Below are 16965 nucleotides of genomic sequence, written 5' to 3'. Positions count from 1 at the left end.
AGTTGGACAGTTTAAAGCCTGTAGTTAGTTGGACAGTTGAAAGCCTGTAGTTAGTTGGACAGTTGAAAGCCTGTAGTTAGTTGGACAGTTTAAAGCCTGTAGTTAGTTGGACAGTTTAAAGCCTGTAGTTAGTTGGACAGTTTAAAGCCTGTAGTTAGTTGGACAGTTGAAAGCCTGTAGTTAGTTGGACAGTTTAAAGCCTGTAGTTAGTTGGACAGTTGAAAGCCTGTAGTTAGTTGGACAGTTTAAAGCCTGTAGTTAGTTGGACAGTTTAAAGCCTGTAGTTAGTTGGACAGTTGAAAGCCTGTAGTTAGTTGGACAGTTTAAAGCCTGTAGTTAGTTGGACAGTTGAAAGCCTGTAGTTAGTTGGACAGTTGAAAGCCTGTAGTTAGTTGGACAGTTGAAAGCCTGTAGTTAGTTGGACAGTTGAAAGCCTGTAGTTAGTTGGACAGTTGAAAGCCTGTAGTTAGTTGGACAGTTGAAAGCCTGTAGTTAGTTGGACAGTTCAAAGCCTGTAGTTAGTTGGACACGGTGGAGGGAAAAACACAACAAACCAAAAGCATTTAAGATGTAAAAAGGAAGGTATTTATTTCATTCTTTATGAAGTCTTCTCTTTGGGAAGGAGTGTGGTCCAGCCAAGTAAGCAGACAGACAACGGTGTGTTCTCCTTCCCTGAACGTTTCTAAAGGAGCCGACCTCTACTGTAACATCCTAAACTTATTTTTTTACTCCTTGTTTTTTTCCCCCTTTTTTAAAATTCCGTCATTAGTTGCTGACACGATGACTTGTTGTGCGAGTCGCTGAGTGCTGTCTGTGGCGTAGACTTGGTGTTAGAGAGTCGCTGAGTGCTGTCTGTGGCGTAGACTTGGTGTTAGAGAGTCGCTGAGTGCTGTCTGTGGCGTAGACTTGGTGTTAGAGAGTCGCTGAGTGCTGTCTGGGGCGTAGACTTGGTGTTAGAGAGTCGCTGAGTGCTGTCTGGGGCGTAGACTTGGTGTTAGAGAGTCGCTGAGTGCTGTCTGGGGCGTAGACTTGGTGTTAGAGAGTCGCTGAGTGCTGTCTGGGGCGTAGACTTGGTGTTAGAGAGTCGCTGAGTGCTGTCTGGGGCGTAGACTTGGTGTTAGAGAGTCGCTGAGTGCTGTCTGGGGCGTAGACTTGGTGTTAGAGAGTCGCTGAGTGCTGTCTGGGGCGTAGACTTGGTGTTAGAGAGTCGCTGAGTGCTGTCTGGGGCGTAGACTTGGTGTTAGAGAGTCGCTGAGTGCTGTCTGGGGCGTAGACTTGGTGTTAGAGAGTCGCTGAGTGCTGTCTGGGGCGTAGACTTGGTGTTAGAGAGTCGCTGAGTGCTGTCTGTGGCGTAGACTTGGTGTTAGAGAGTCGCTGAGTGCTGTCTGGGGCGTAGACTTGGTGTTAGAGAGTCGCTGAGTGCTGTCTGGGGCGTAGACTTGGTGTTAGAGAGTCGCTGAGTGCTGTCTGGGGCGTAGACTGTACTTGGTGTTAGAGAGTCGCTGAGTGCTGTCTGGGGCGTAGACTTGGTGTTAGAGAGTCGCTGAGTGCTGTCTGGGGCGTAGACTTGGTGTTAGAGAGTCGCTGAGTGCTGTCTGGGGCGTAGACTTGGTGTTAGAGAGTCGCTGAGTGCTGTCTGGGGCGTAGACTTGGTGTTAGAGAGTCGCTGAGTGCTGTCTGGGGCGTAGACTTGGTGTTAGAGAGTCGCTGAGTGCTGTCTGGGGCGTAGACTTGGTGTTAGAGAGTCGCTGAGTGCTGTCTGGGGCGTAGACTTGGTGTTAGAGAGTCGCTGAGTGCTGTCTGGGGCGTAGACTTGGTGTTAGAGAGTCGCTGAGTGCTGTCTGGGGCGTAGACTTGGTGTTAGAGAGTCGCTGAGTGCTGTCTGGGGCGTAGACTTGGTGTTAGAGAGTCGCTGAGTGCTGTCTGTGGCGTAGACTTGGTGTTAGAGAGTCGCTGAGTGCTGTCTGGGGCGTAGACTTGGTGTTAGAGAGTCGCTGAGTGCTGTCTGTGGCGTAGACTTGGTGTTAGAGAGTCGCTGAGTGCTGTCTGGGGCGTAGACTTGGTGTTAGAGAGTCGCTGAGTGCTGTCTGGGGCGTAGACTTGGTGTTAGAGAGTCGCTGAGTGCTGTCTGGGGCGTAGACTTGGTGTTAGAGAGTCGCTGAGTGCTGTCTGGGGCGTAGACTTGGTGTTAGAGAGTCGCTGAGTGCTGTCTGGGGCGTAGACTTGGTGTTAGAGAGTCGCTGAGTGCTGTCTGGGGCGTAGACTTGGTGTTAGAGAGTCGCTGAGTGCTGTCTGGGGCGTAGACTTGGTGTTAGAGAGTCGCTGAGTGCTGTCTGGGGCGTAGACTTGGTGTTAGAGAGTCGCTGAGTGCTGTCTGGGGCGTAGACTTGGTGTTAGACTCCAGTCAGAAAACTAACCCATTAAAGTGGATGATGACCTAAGTACCTACATGCTCTGGCATCGATCTAAACATTTCTGCACTTGGTACCTCAGCAGACTGTTTCATTTTTAGTTACTTTAGTAAGAGATTTTTTTTTAAATCAGGTTTACATCATTCCTATTTAGACTAAGGTCGTTTTGCCATAATGCAAATGAAGACACATTTATATACTCTTAAAATCTTTATTCTTTGCGTTTAATGTTCATTGTTAGGAATGCAATACATACATTTATATTAATGGTGTCTTAAAATGCTCTGTTATGCTTTCAAAAAATGTTGAATGCACAGGCCTATTATGGGGGAATTGTCCTTTTTTCCTGCTTTGGTTGACGTTCGATCGATGCAAGAGCAGAGATGGAAAAGAAAGCGAGACATCTCACTCGCTCCTTTTTTTTCTCCTTCATAAACAGTGAATGGACTAAGCGAATCAGACCCAGCTGCTAATTTATTGGTGCCTATGGGAGAGCCACCCCTTAAGCAGACAGGAACTTTAAAACATGGTTAACGGCCTGAGTGGGACATCTAAATGTATCCACCATCTTTGGCAAGAGCTCAAGAGAGAGCGGAGGATTTCCTGTGTTTAGCGCGGAAGGACACCCGTCTGCCGCGGTGTGGGGGTTGTGATGCGGTCTGGATGAATTTGAGATTTCCTCTGGCGGCGGAGTGATCTGAGCTTTTGGCTGCCTTTGCATTTCAGTGTGAAGTCAATACGAATCTGCAACACGGGAAGAACATGGCGACTTCACTTCATGAGGGGCCCGCTAACCAACTCGATCTGCTCATTAGAGCAGGTAACGGAATTTATTTAGAACTCGTTCTTACCGGCGACCGTTTGTTTGACACGTTATGTGTTTATTTTAGCGACCGCTGCGCCCCCATATCCGTTAAGTAGTTTCGTGAAATAATGGAGGGCAAAGCAGGAAGTGATCACCTTGCTTAGTAACCTGCATGGCGATGTCCGCTTTTCTTCAGTCGTTCTTAAAATGTTTAAAATTACCGTTTGGATTTGAGCACTGGAGGATTAGACCGCAATCTGCACGTAGCAGCGCGTGCATATCGTGATTTATAGTTTCTTGGTCCATGTGTATCATAATAACTGGTTATTCTGGCAGGGAGGGAGCCCCGCTGAAACCAGGAAGTGTTGTAGATGTGTTGTCTTTCCTACGTCTTTGCCACGCTGTCTGAGTCGGAAGGGCATGTGGATTTATGTTTATTCCGCGTTTATCATGGCTTTAAATACACAATCTGTTTATATGATCTACCTATATTGAATCAGTTATGTTGTGATTTTATCCCTGTATTGAAATATAGTCTATCGAAATATTTTTTCTTGTTGAATAACACATACAGCCAGTTTGTTCAAACATTGAATGACACGGAAGTGGGTGTAAACATTTAGTTGAAAGCTGTATTCTAGTCATTTTGTGACTTTTTTCCCCCATCTGTTTTCAGTCATGTACCGTTTTTCTGAGTCCGATTCGGACCGTTATCTAAGTGTGGGCCCAGTGGTTTATCCCGTGAAGTGTGTGGCTGCTAACGGTGCACTCAATGCTGGCTTTTGCGTTTACTCGCTAGCGATTTTTAAGTGCAAATCGTGTCTCGTTTAAGTTCAGTTCGCCATACAAAGGTTATTCTTTTTTACATTTCCTAGAGTGTTGCATTTTCTTCCTTGATTTAGCGATAATTTAAAAATATTTTTGGATAATTTCCATGGCGGAAGCATTGTTATGCATCTAGGCGGGTTGTTGGCTTGATTGACAGGTCCATTTGACCAACGGCGCTCGTGAGGCGTTCGAAATCCTCCCACCAGCCAATGAGCGCTGCTAGACAGGTGGGCGTAGATTACTGACTTATCCAATGGTGTCCGGGGCGGGGAGTGAGTGACGTGGGGATGAGACCGTCTTCACCGTCTTCGAAGAGAACTGGAGGGAAAGGCTACGCGAGTGTAAACACGGAAGTCATAGGGGACTGCACTACTTTGTGTCGGACTTGCTATTATTGGCTCGGTCAAATAGTACCAGCTTTTTCTTTCTTTCTTGTCGAGAAGTAATGATGAAAATCATATTTATTCACATGCATTTTGTACTTTTGAAATATGCTGACTTTTAGCCTCAATTGCTTTTTACAGATGTTAATTAATTGTCTTAAATGCAATGACTGAGTAAGGTAGTGCAACAGTACTATTTCAACCCGAGTCCGTACCCAACCAAATATTCGGATAATCAACCTCGCTTATTATTATTAACCAAACACTCACTGTTGAATGAATCCCTAGAAATATGAAAATGCATAACATGTTATTTCACTTTTACAGTTAAAAGTTTACTTTTAAAATATTTTTTAAGTGTTAACACTTACAGTTAAACCCATCTTAGTATAAATGCATCTTAGTATGTATGTCAAATGTCTGTTTATTTCCAGCCTATGTATCGGTGTCAAAGTATCCAGTGCCCAGTCTATGTTATGGTCTATGGTGGGTTTATTTAGGTAGTCCTGCCTGGTTTCAACAGCAGCTCGGCCTATCAGGTGCCTATAGTAGTTCTGCTTGTTTATGTGTGTGTGTGTGTGGGGGGCTACAGTTTGTTTGCGCTTGGGACGACGGGTAGTGTGTGTGTCAGGGTCTGAATGAGAGGGATGGGGGGGGCAGGCAGTCTTCCTAAAGATAACCCCTCTCCCCTACCCTGTGCCTGCCTCGTAGCCAAACATGGGCAGGGGTGATGGTAACCAGAGACGTGCTTCCCAGAGAGGGACAACAACAGGTGCCCTGGGTTTGGTCCCAAATGGCACCCTATCCACTATATAGTGCACTACTTTTGACCAGGACCCAGAGTGCTCTGGTCAAAAGTAGTGTACTGTAAATGGAATCCCTGGGCTTAGTCTGTCTCCTAGTTCCTCAGAATGACTGCATACGCCATACTAATAAATTGCATAATTTTTCCTTGTCTCCTTTTCTTTGTGAAACAATTCCTGGCCCAAATGATTTACCATGACCAGATGAGCACAAGGAAACCCTCTAGACCCCCTGTTGTAGACAGCCCGTAATGAGGAAAACAGATGGGGTCATTCTATAAGGAAAAACCTCAGGGCCCAAAGGAAAGGAGGAAACCATGACTTCTAACCAATACTTATTATATGGTTAGTTATGGATGGTTAGTTAGTTATGGATGGTTAGTTAGTTATGGATGGTTAGTTAGTTATAGATGGTTAGTTATGTTAGTTAGTTATGGTTAGTTAGTTATGGTTGGTTAGTTACTTGATGCTCTGTAACTGTTTTAAGGTCAGTCTGACACTGTAGGTCATAGTGGTAAAGAAATACTTTTATTTGCAGCTGATCCTACATCAGTTATGCCATAGTAACTGGAGACAGGTTGCTAGGGGGCGCCAGAGATGATGTCAGCTTTGACAGACTTCAGAAGTCCTGTGTGAAGTGTAGTAAACAAGCCATTTGAAGTGTCTCGACCTTGTAGTTTGGTAGTAAACCGTTAATGGTGGACCGCCGACGGTGTTTTCACAAACTAAACCGTGGTAACCGTCTGAGGCAACCAAACACAACTTTTATTTCCAGTAGGATGCATCAGAACCCCTCTGTACTGTACAAGTGATGAAATGTCTACACAGGCTGTACAGACCTGCAACGGTGCTTTTCACCTTTACTAACGTGTGTTTTCTGTGTTTCAGTGGAGGCGTCCGTCCATTACCAACAGTCTGGCACCAGTATCTACTGTTCTGATAAGACCATCGAGGCTGCCGAGGCTCTGCTGCACATGGACTCTGTTACCAGCCTGAGAGGAGACCGCAGCCCAGGTATTCACCATGACATATTCCATCCATAACCAGGTATTCACCATGACATATTCCATCCATAACCAGGTATTCACCATGACATATTCCATCCATAACCAGGTATTCACCATGACATATTCCATCCATAACCAGGTATTCACCATGACATATTCCATCCATACATAGCAGCCCAGGTATTCACCATGACATATTCCATCCATACATATTCCATACCATACATATTCAGCCCAGGTATTCATAACCAGACATATTCCATACATACATAGACATATTCCATCCATATTCCATACATACACCAGGTATTCACCATGACATATTCCATCCATAACCAGGTATTCACCATGACATATTCCATCCATAACCAGGTATTCACCATGACATATTCCATCCATAACCAGGTATTCACCATGACATATTCCATACATACATATTCCAGGTATTCACCATGACATATTCCATCCATAACCAGGTATTCACCATGACATATTCCATCCATAACCAGGTATTCACCATGACATATTCCATCCATAACCAGGTATTCACCATGACATATTCCATCCATAACCAGGTATTCACCATGACATATTCCATCCATAACCAGGTATTCACCATGACATATTCCATCCATAACCAGGTATTCACCATGACATATTCCATCCATAACCAGGTATTCACCATGACATATTCCATCCATAACCAGGTATTCACCATGACATATTCATCCATGACATATTCCATCCATAACCAGGTATTCACCATGACATATTCCATCCATAACCAGGTATTCACCATGACATATTCCATCCATACGCAGCAGCCCAGGTATTCACCATGACATATTCCATCCATAAGCAGGTATTCACCATGACATATTCCATCCATAAGCCAGGTATTCACCATGACATATTCCATCCATACGCAGCAGCCCAGGTATTCACCATGACATATTCCATCCATAAGCAGCCGAGAGACAAGAACAGAGAGAAATCATTGATGTCGCAGATCTCAGATGATTTCATACGAATGTTGGTGTTCACACAACGTCACATCCACCAGAACACACACACTGTTTCTCTCTTAACGTTTTCCCTCTTGTCCCACTAGATGTGTTCATCCCGGCAGGGTGTGGGGCCACCCCAGACTTCATCCACGCGGCGATGCGTCCAGACGTGATGACCGAGACTGTGGTGGAGGTGTCTACGGAAGACTGTATGGACGAGGACATGGAGGTCACCCTCATAGAGGAACCAGACGAGTCAGAGCCTGACCACCAACCTGTCAGGAAGAAGAAAGGTTAGTGATGAGGACATGGTCAGCCTCCTAGAGGAACCAGAGTCTGACCACCAACCTGTCAAAGGTTAGTGATGAGGACATGGTCACCCTCCTAGAGGAACCAGAGCCTGACCACCAACCTGTCAAAGGTTAGTGATGAGGACATGGTCACCCTCCTAGAGGAACCAGAGTCTGACCACCAACCTGTCAAAGGTTAATGATGAGGACATGGTCACCCCCCTAGAGGAACCAGAGTCTGACCACCAACCTGTCAAAGGTTAGTGATGAGGACATGGTCACCCTCCTAGAGGAACCAGAGTCTGACCACCAACCTGTCAAAGGTTAGTGATGAGGACATGGTCACCCTCCTAGAGGAACCAGAGCCTGACTACCAACCTGTCAGGAAGAAGAAAGGTTAGTGATGAGGACATGGTCAGCCTCCTAGAAACCATACCTGACCACCAACCTGTCAGAAGGTTAGTGATGAGGACATGATTAGAAGAACTGAGCCTGACCACCAACCTGTCAGGAATTAAGATACTATCTGTTGATTGAAGATACTATCTGTTGATTGAAGATACTGTCGGTTGATTGAAGATACTGTCTGTTGATTGAAGATACTGTCGGTTGATTGAAGATACTGTCGGTTGATTGAAGATACTGTCGGTTGATTGAAGATAGTGGCTGTTGATTGAAGATAGTGGCTGTTGATTGAAGATAGTGGCTGTTGATTGAAGATAGTGGCTGTTGATTGAAGATAGTGGCTGTTGATTGAAGATAGTGGCTGTTGATTGAAGATAGTGGCTGTTGATTGAAGATAGTGGCTGTTGATTGAAGATAGTGGCTGTTGATTGAAGATGCTGGCTGTTGATTGGAGATGCTGGCTGTTGATTGGAGATGCTGGCTGTTGATTGAAGATGCTGGCTGTTGATTGGAGATGCTGGCTGTTGATTGGAGATGCTGGCTGTTGATTGGAGATGCTGGCTGTTGATTGAGACATCAAAGTAATGCTGAAGAGCCTAAATGGTTTTAATGATAAAGGTACTATAAAGATGATGATGTTAAATAGGACTGACTTGTCAGACAGGATGTTGATGGTAAATAGGACTGGTTGTATCTTGTAGACAGGATGTTGATGGTAAATTGGACTGGCTGTATCTTGTAGACAGGATGTTGATGGTCAATAGGACTGGCTGTATCTTGTAGACAGGATGTTGATGGTCAATAGGACTGGCTGTATCTTGTAGACAGGATGTTGATGGTAAATGGGACTGGCTGTATCTTGTAGACAGGATGTTGATGGTAAATAGGACTGGTTGTATCTTGTGGACAGGATGTTGATGTTAAATAGGACTTGCTGTATCTTGTAGACAGAAAGAGCGCCATCTATTGACATATTGGGAGATTGCACGCAATGTGAAATGCTCATGTCTTCGACTCGTGTCAATTGATTTGATTGATTTTTGAATAACTTTATTGGTCTGTTTGTCTGTGTAGCGGGGAGGAAGCCAAAGACCCACCCGCCTGCTGTGTCCAACGGATCACCGGACCTCAGCGTCAAGAAGAAACCCAGAGAAGGAAAAGGTGGGACACACCAAATATACAGAAAGGACACATCCATAAACCCCTAGGATTTCATGTGTTGATTAGGGGCTTGGACTTAATTTTCCCACAACCAAGTGTTCATCAACCGTATTCTTTGAAGTTTAACCTGTTGTTTAAGGCTGTAAACGTAGAGGAAGGATAAGTATGGTCTCTGTCGACCGACCCGCCTGTCTCTCTGTCGCCGACCCGTCTGTCTCTCTGTCGACCGACCTGCCTGTCTCTCTGTTCGGCCGACCCGCCTGTCTGTCTCTGTCGACCGACGGTCCGACCCCTGCCTGTCTCTCTGTCGGCCGACCCGCCTGTCTCTCTGTCGGCCGACCCGCCTGTCTCTCTGTCTGTCTCTCTGTCGGCCGACCCGCCTGTCTCTCTGTTCGCCGACCCGCCTGTCTCTCTGTCTCTCTGTCGACCGTCTCTCTGTCGACCGACCCTCCTGTCTCTCTGTCGTCGACCCGTCCTGTCTCTCTGTCGACCGACCCGCCTGTCTCTCTGTCGGACCGACCCGCCTGTCTCTCTGTCGTCGCCGACCCGCCTGTCTCTCTGTCGACCGACCCGCCTGTCTCTCTGTCGACCGACCCGCCTGTCTCTCTGTCGGCCGACCCTCTCTGTCGGACCTGTCTCTCTGTCGACCGACCCACCTGTCTCTCTGTCGACCGACCCGCCTGTCTCTCTGTCGGCCGACCCGCCTGTCTCTCTGTCGGCCGACCCGCCTGTCTCTCTGTTCGACCGACCCGCCTGTCTTTCGTCCCCCAGGCAGCACCACGTACCTGTGGGAGTTCCTGTTGGACTTACTCCAGGACAAGAACACGTGTCCCAGGTACATCAAGTGGACTCAGAGGGAGAAGGGCATCTTCAAGCTGGTGGACTCCAAGGCCGTGTCCAAGCTGTGGGGCAAACACAAGAACAAACCTGACATGAACTATGAGACCATGGGACGGGCTCTGAGGTGAGGGTTTACCCTACAACCGTCTAGCACTTGAAATGGCATTGACACTGGAAGAGGCTTTAAGCTGAGTTAGGTGTGTAGGTTGTTGGTTTGGATGAGTTCCTCTGAGGAACATGATCACCTCCCTCCGTCTCCCCCCCTCCTCTCTCCCTATCCCCTCCTCTCTCTCCCCCTCCTCTCTCTCTCCCCCCTCTCTCTCTCTCTCTGTCCCGACCCGCCTCCTCTCTCTCTCCCCCCGCCTCTCTCTCTGTCCCCCCGCTCTCTCTCTCCCCCGCCTCTCTCTCTCCCCCTCCTCTCTCTCGGCCCCCTCCTCTCTCTCTCTCCCTCTCTCTCTCTCTCCCCCCGCCTCTCTCTCTCCCCCTCTCTCTCGGCCCCGCCTCTCTCTCTGTCCCCCGCCTCTCTCTGTTCTGCCCCCGCCTGTCTCTCTCCCCCCCCCTGTCTCTCCCCCCCGTACCTGTGGGAGTTCCTGTTGGACTTACTCCAGGACAAGAACACGTGTCCCAGGTCATCAAGTGGACTCTCTTCCCTCCAAGGCCGTGTCCAAGCTGTGGGGCCCACAAGAACAAACCTGACATGAACTATGAGACCATGGGACGGGCTCTGAGGTGAGGGTTTACCCCAACCGTCTAGCACTCATTGACACTGGAAGAGGCCCCCTCCATGATCACCTCTCTCTCCCCCCCTCCTCTCTCCCTCCCCTCCCTCCCCTCCCCCTCCTCTCTCCCCCCTCCTCTCTCTCTCCCCCTCCTCTCTCCCCCTCCTCTCCTCTCTCCCCCTCCTCTCTCTCTCCCCCCTCCTCCCTCTATTCCCTCCCCCTCCCTCCCTCCCCCTCCTCTCTCTCCCCCCCCTCTCTCCCCCTCCTCCTCTCTCCCTCTCTCTCCCCCTCCTCTCCCCTCCCTCTCTATTTCCCCCCTCCTCCTCTATTCCCTCCCTCCTCTCTTCCCCCCCTCTCTCTCCCTATCCCCTCCCTCTATTTCCCTCCCTCTGTCTTCCCTCCTCTCTCCCTATCCCCTCCCTCTATTTCCCTCCCTGTCTTCCCCTCTCTCCCTATCCCCTCCCCCCCTCTATTTCCCTCCCCCCCCTCCCTCTCTTCCCTCTCTCCCCCCCTCTCCTCCCTCTCTACCAGGTACTACTACCAACGTGGTATACTGGCCAAGGTCGAAGGTCAGCGGCTGGTCTACCAGTTCAAGGAGATGCCCAAGAACATCGTTGTCATCGAGGACGACAAGGCCGACTCCAGATCGGGCGATCTTATTGGCTCAGAGAAGTCTTACCACGAGAGAGTCCTGCCCTCGTCGGAGACGATACTGAATGTGGCCGAGCTCGCCACGACGCCCACCATCCTGAGGGGTGGGACTAGAACCGTAGTCCATCCTCCGGTTGCTAAGGGCAACAAGGCGGTGATGACGGGGGGCGGGGCGGCGGTGGGGGTTCCGAGGATAGTGACCATTTCCACGGCGCCAGACGGAACCCAGACGCAGCATTCTCACACGGCCATCATCCCCACTGCCTCAGGACCCAGGTTAGAGAGACACCCTAATACTGACCCTGAAACATACAATTCACTTTGGAGGTTTTATGCTGAATGTAAAATAGTTTATCTCTCTAGCAAGTTTGTATTTACAAAACTTTGTCACGGACTCCATTTTGTTATCGTTTCCGTCTCCAGGACTGTACGGGTTGCCATGCAAGTGCCTGTAGTCATGACAACGTCACTGGGCCAGAAGATCTCAACGGTTGCCGTGCAACAGGCGCCAGGGACGTCGGGAGGCCAAACGACGTACCAATTGGCCAACGCCTCTCCCATCGGCACGGCAACGGGCAACGCGAACTCTCAACCGAAGGTGGGTAACCACGCTAGTTGGTGTGTCAGCTAGCTACTCTGTAGTGCAGACAGAAAGGACAGTTTGACGGCTGAGCTACACAGACACGCCTCATACTAACCAGGTCAACGATTCAAAACTTGAATCTTGGAAACCATATTATCTTTTGAAAAAATATAAAATGACAATCTAATCCTTCACCTTCTACATCATAATTATTTTCCCTGCATTGTAATCAGACCCCCCCCCACTCTGTATAGATCTAGAATGTGTAGACCTGTTCCTGAGCGTGTATCTCTTCTCTCCAGGTTGTGAACCAGACCCCCCCCACTCTGTATAGATCTAGAATGTGTAGACCTGTTCCTAACCATCTCTCTCCTCTCCAGGTTGTGATCCAGACCATCCCCACTATGGTTCCAGCCACAGCGGAGAACGGAGACAAGATCACGGTCCAACTGGCTAAGATCATCACCATCCCGGCCCACCAGCTGGCCCAGTACCAGCAGCAGACAAAGCCTGGCCTGGGGGGCTCCCCGACGGGCAGCATCTCTCTCCTGGGCGGGACAAACTCCTGGGGGGTACGAGCCCTGGCACCTCATGTTACCATGGCTGCAGGGACACAGGTGTCTGTTTTAAATAGTTTTTTTTATTGGCCAGTTTAAGGTAGAAATTGGAAAACACGAGTATAAAAGTATTGCATTTGGGAACAGACTTAATGTGTTTTTTTGTGTATTAATTTGTATTTATTTTTGTTACAAACTCAAACGTTGTCTTCATTTATGGAATTACAAATTGTATCCCCTGTGACCAAGGTGATGAGGCTGGCTGTTCCCACAACGCTGCATCATCATCATCAACAACAACAGACACATCATATCGTCACGACGACGCAAGGTGGCGGGACCGGGACGGCAGTGGTCACCGTGACGACGACAACGGCCAATCAGAGCGCTCCGGTAGCGGCATCCCATATCATCCAGGGCATCATCAAGAGATCTGCCACGGCGACGAGAGAACCGCAGCAGCAAGCCAAGACGCTGACCGTTAAAACGGTACAGGCCCTCCCCGTCCAGACCACGTTACCGGAAGCACCGGAGATCATCACGGTAGTCGTCTAAATCAGAGGAGCTCCCACCGGAGATCATCACGGTAGTCGTCTAAATCAGAGGAGCTCCCACCGGAGATTAAGTCAGAAGATCCGGAGTGTTGAGGCCACAAGTACGGACACACACACACACACCTCAACATTGTCTGTACAGTTTTTGCCCACATAGTTTGTTCCTCTTTTTCTACATGACAGTCTGAGAGACTATAAAGACCCACAACCAGCTCTGATTTACCCTGGGGGGGGGGGGTCTACCTTCCTACCACAGCCTCATCTCTATGGAGACCCAGTGTGCATCCCAAATGGCCCCCTATTCCCTATACAGTACACTTCTTCTGTAGGGAATAGGGTGTCATTTGAGTCGTACAATACTGTCGGTTACCCAGCCAACACAGGAACCCAGCAATGACTTTTGAAAAGGGAAGAATCTCCTTCAGAAAAAGGGACCAAGTCAAGTTTAAATCACTACATGTTCTGTTTCTGGCAGATGAGACACTAGCTGACTAAGCTACAACGGACAAATGCAAACTTAAAACGAGAACACTAAACAAAAGGCGAATTATTAAAAACCAAAAAAAATGTGAACTGGAAAGGAGAGAGATGGAGGGGGGGGGGGGTTTGTATAGAAATGTATCTGTGTACGACCAGCATTTGATTTGCCGAATCACTGTGCAGATTCCCGGTGCGTAAACAAACCACACGAAAGACTGCGGGCTGTTCTAGGATCAGCTCTTACAAGAGGAAAATAAAAAGCCAAAGGGACTTGTGTGTGTATATAACTATTATACAGTTTAGGGGAATTCAATTCACAACAAAACAGCCTTAGAATGATCTGTTTTTATTTGTCATTCATTGTTTATAAGATAATTTAGCTTTTTTTTTTTGTGTTACGGTTTCTTGACCTTTTTGGATACTTTGTACCAAGCACAGTGTTATAAAACAATACGACAACACCATTGTTCTCTTATAGTCTGAAGCCCAGGTCAGTGGGTTGGTTACAGGGTTTGGGGTCAAAACCATTACAATTCTCTTCAATGATAAAAAAATATAAAATTAGCATTGACTGTAATAGAAATGGAATTGACTCCCAACCCTGGTTGGTTCTAGTAGGCCTTGACCATAGGCTTACTACATCCCCACGGTAACGGTCTCTAGGGTAACTGCTCGTCAGCCATCTTGGCTCCGCCCCCTACCTTTCCTTTAGCAGTTTCTGCTTTTCTTAGTCGTATGAAGAGGGAGAAAGCTGTTCGGACTGAACTAGTTTGTATATTCAACATTTGAAGTATATTCTATTTTGTTGTACTCTTGTTTCAAAGTGTATTCAAGTAGATTTTACTGAAGTATAAAAAAAAACATTTGAATTAAACGACTTTGTTTTGTCTTTTGTTTAAATTAAATTATGCTTTTCTAAAGGTTACGTTTCTGCTAAATGCTGTTGTTGGCTCAGCCGTGTTAGAGCGCGTCAAAACCGTGAGAGAGGTGATCCACACACCACCGGGAACCCTTCTCTCTGGGACCTGTTCCAACCGACAACTAGTAACCCTTTGGTTGCAGGGATTAACCAGAACCAGTTGAACGGGAGGCGACAGACTGGCTTCAATGGCTCAGCTGGTTGGTGCAGAGTGACTTCAATGTGTGTAGACGGAGTACAGAAGTTTAGTAGCTCCGGTAATCAGAGTTCTAGGTTCCCATCCCCATAAGGAACGTGTGTAGAAGGAGTACAGAAGTTTAGTAGCTCCGGGTTCCCATCCCCATAAGGAACGTGTGTGGAAGGAGTACAGAAGTTTAGTAGCTCCGGTAATCAGAGTTCTAGGTTCCATCCCCATAAGGAACATGTGTAGACGGAGTACAGAAGTTTAGTAGCTCCGGAACCATTTAATCAGAGTTCTAGGTTCCCATCCCCATCAGGAACACACAGCAGATGTCACAGTTAATGTCCACATTTCACATGCTGGTGATAAACTGTAGTGATAACTGTAGTTCCACAGCTTACCACCAGGGGACATTGGATGGCATTTCAACTGGTGAGGTAGGAAGTGATTTATAATGTGTACAACACCACACAGAGGCAGAAAAGAAGAGCGGATTGTTTTATTGCACATAGTTTGAATATAAACTGTCCAGGGACTGATGCTCATGGACTGTAAATAACTGGGTCAGTTGGTAGTATGTGGCACCATGCCAGGGATATGGTTTAGTTTCCTACTGGGGCCGCCCATACAATGTAGAGACACACTACTGGAAGTTTGTATTACAAATTAAATGTACCGTGGTGGTACGTTCAGATAGAAATATGCTATTTAGAACAAACGCTCATCTCTGACGTATACAATAAGGAATCACGTTGGCTCTATTTAGTGGTATTTCTATGTTCAATAACGTTTTTGTACTGGACATGGCACAAGTATCAGTAGGCATTAATGACACACCTGACCAGTATTAGACCAGAAAAGGACATATATATATATATATATACACACACACACACACACACACACACACACACAGTAAGAGCCAGATCCCCCTCTGCAGGTGAGGAAATGCTGTGCTGATGAACATTATAAAACATGTATTCAGACACCTTTACTTTCCCCACATTGTTACAGATTCATTTTAAAATGTAATACATTTCATCAATCTACACCCACAACACCCCGTAATGACAAAGCAAAAACACGTTTAAGACATTTTTACAACTTAAAAATATTTCCTTAAGTATTCAAACTCAGTACTTTGTTGAAGCAATTACAGCCTCAAGTGTTCTTGACGCTACAAGCTGGTCACAGCTGTATTTGGGAAGATCCTCTCACTCTGTCAGGTTGGATGGGGAGCGTCGCTGCACAGATTTTCAGGTCTTTCCAAAGATGTCCGATCAGGTTCAAGTCCGGGCTCTGGCCGGACCACTCAAGGACAGAGACTTGTCCCGAAGCAACTCCTGCGTTGTCTTGGCTGTGTGCTTAGGATCGTTGTGTTGGAAGGTGAACCTTCGCCCCCCAGTCTGAGGTCCTGTGTGCTCTGGAGCAGGTTCATCAAGGATCAGTCTGTACTTTCTGTTAATCTTTGACTCCATCCTGACTAGTCTCCCAGTCCCTGCCACTGGGAAACATCCCCACAGCATGATGGTGTCAGGTTTCCTCCAGACATGACACTTGGCATTCATGCCAAAGAGTTCAATCTTGGTTAGAGTCCTTTAGGCAAACTGCAAACGGGCTGTGGCTTCCACCTGGTCACTCTACCATAAAGGCCTGATTGGTGGAGTGCTGCAGAGATGATTGTCCTTCTGGAAGGTTCTCCCATCTCCACAGAGGAACTCTGGAGCTCTGTCAGAGTGACCATCAGGTTCTTGGTCACCCCCCTAATCAAGGCCATTCTCCCCCGATGTCTCAGTTTGGCCGGGTGGTCAGCTCTAGGAAGAGTCTTGGTGGTTCCAAACTTCTTCCATTTAAGAATGACGGAGGGCACTGTTTACTTGGGGACCTTCAATGCTGCAGAAATGTTTTGGTCCCCTTCCCCAGATCTGTGCCTTGACACAATCCTGTCTCGGAGCTCTACGGACAATTCCATTGTCATGCACTGTCAACTACGGGACCTTTATAGAGACAGGTGTGTGCCTTTCCAAATCATGTCCAATCAATTGAATTTACCACAGGTGGACTCCAATCAAGTTGTAGAAACATCTCAAGGATGATCAATGGAAACAGGATGCACCGGAGTTCAATTTCAAGGCCCATAGCAAAGTATTGCTAAAAAACCTGTTTTTGCTTTGTCCATTGTGGTGTATTGTGAAGATTGATGAAAAACATCAATTTTAGAATAAGACTAATGTAACCACATTTAGAAAATAGTCAAGGTGTCTGAATACTTCCCAAAATGCACTGTAATACTTCAGAAGATTTAGGCAAGTTAACTCCTAGTTAGCCGGCTAACCCCTTGAACTGAAGCAGCCCAGGACAAGTAGAGTTGAATAGTAGCA

At 47.4% G+C, this 16965-nt stretch overlaps 1 protein-coding gene and 1 long non-coding RNA gene across 8 annotated transcripts in view; both read left to right on the top strand.

Annotated features, from left to right (window-relative positions):
• The window catches only part of elf2b (E74-like factor 2b (ets domain transcription factor)), a 39802-nt gene extending 25444 nt beyond the window's left edge, over window positions 1–14358 (top strand). For 4 of the 6 annotated variants that reach the window (XM_042314690.1, XM_042314689.1, XM_042314688.1 and 1 more), the window contains 8 exons: window positions 6119–6244; window positions 7349–7537; window positions 9014–9100; window positions 9872–10064; window positions 11191–11586; window positions 11734–11908; window positions 12274–12510; window positions 12700–14358. In XM_042314690.1, the coding sequence (XP_042170624.1) occupies window positions 6119–6244; window positions 7349–7537; window positions 9014–9100; window positions 9872–10064; window positions 11191–11586; window positions 11734–11908; window positions 12274–12510; window positions 12700–13005 (1709 nt within the window). In that variant the 3' untranslated portion in view covers window positions 13006–14358. Of the gene's footprint in view, window positions 1–3082; window positions 3232–6118; window positions 6245–7348; window positions 7538–9013; window positions 9101–9871; window positions 10065–11190; window positions 11587–11733; window positions 11909–12273; window positions 12511–12699 lie in introns of those variants that run through there. The other 2 variants (XM_042314692.1, XM_042314693.1) reach the window with 2 other exon arrangements.
• LOC121844509 lies at window positions 6274–7123 on the top strand. Of its 2 annotated transcripts, none has more exons than XR_006082018.1 (4): window positions 6274–6376; window positions 6544–6609; window positions 6681–6944; window positions 6993–7123. It is a non-coding gene; the product is annotated as an uncharacterized LOC121844509 (long non-coding RNA). The 2 variants fall into 2 exon arrangements; XR_006082017.1 differs by having other exon boundaries at window positions 6301–6343; window positions 6544–6642.
• Window positions 14359–16965: the final 2607 nt, after the last annotated feature.

Source organism: Oncorhynchus tshawytscha, unplaced genomic scaffold (genome assembly GCF_018296145.1).
Source record: "Oncorhynchus tshawytscha isolate Ot180627B unplaced genomic scaffold, Otsh_v2.0 Un_contig_3252_pilon_pilon, whole genome shotgun sequence".
Classification (NCBI taxonomy): Eukaryota; Metazoa; Chordata; class Actinopteri; order Salmoniformes; family Salmonidae; genus Oncorhynchus; species Oncorhynchus tshawytscha.
The sequence above is the reverse complement of the archived record's forward strand: the minus strand, read 5'-3'. Positions and strand labels throughout refer to the sequence as shown.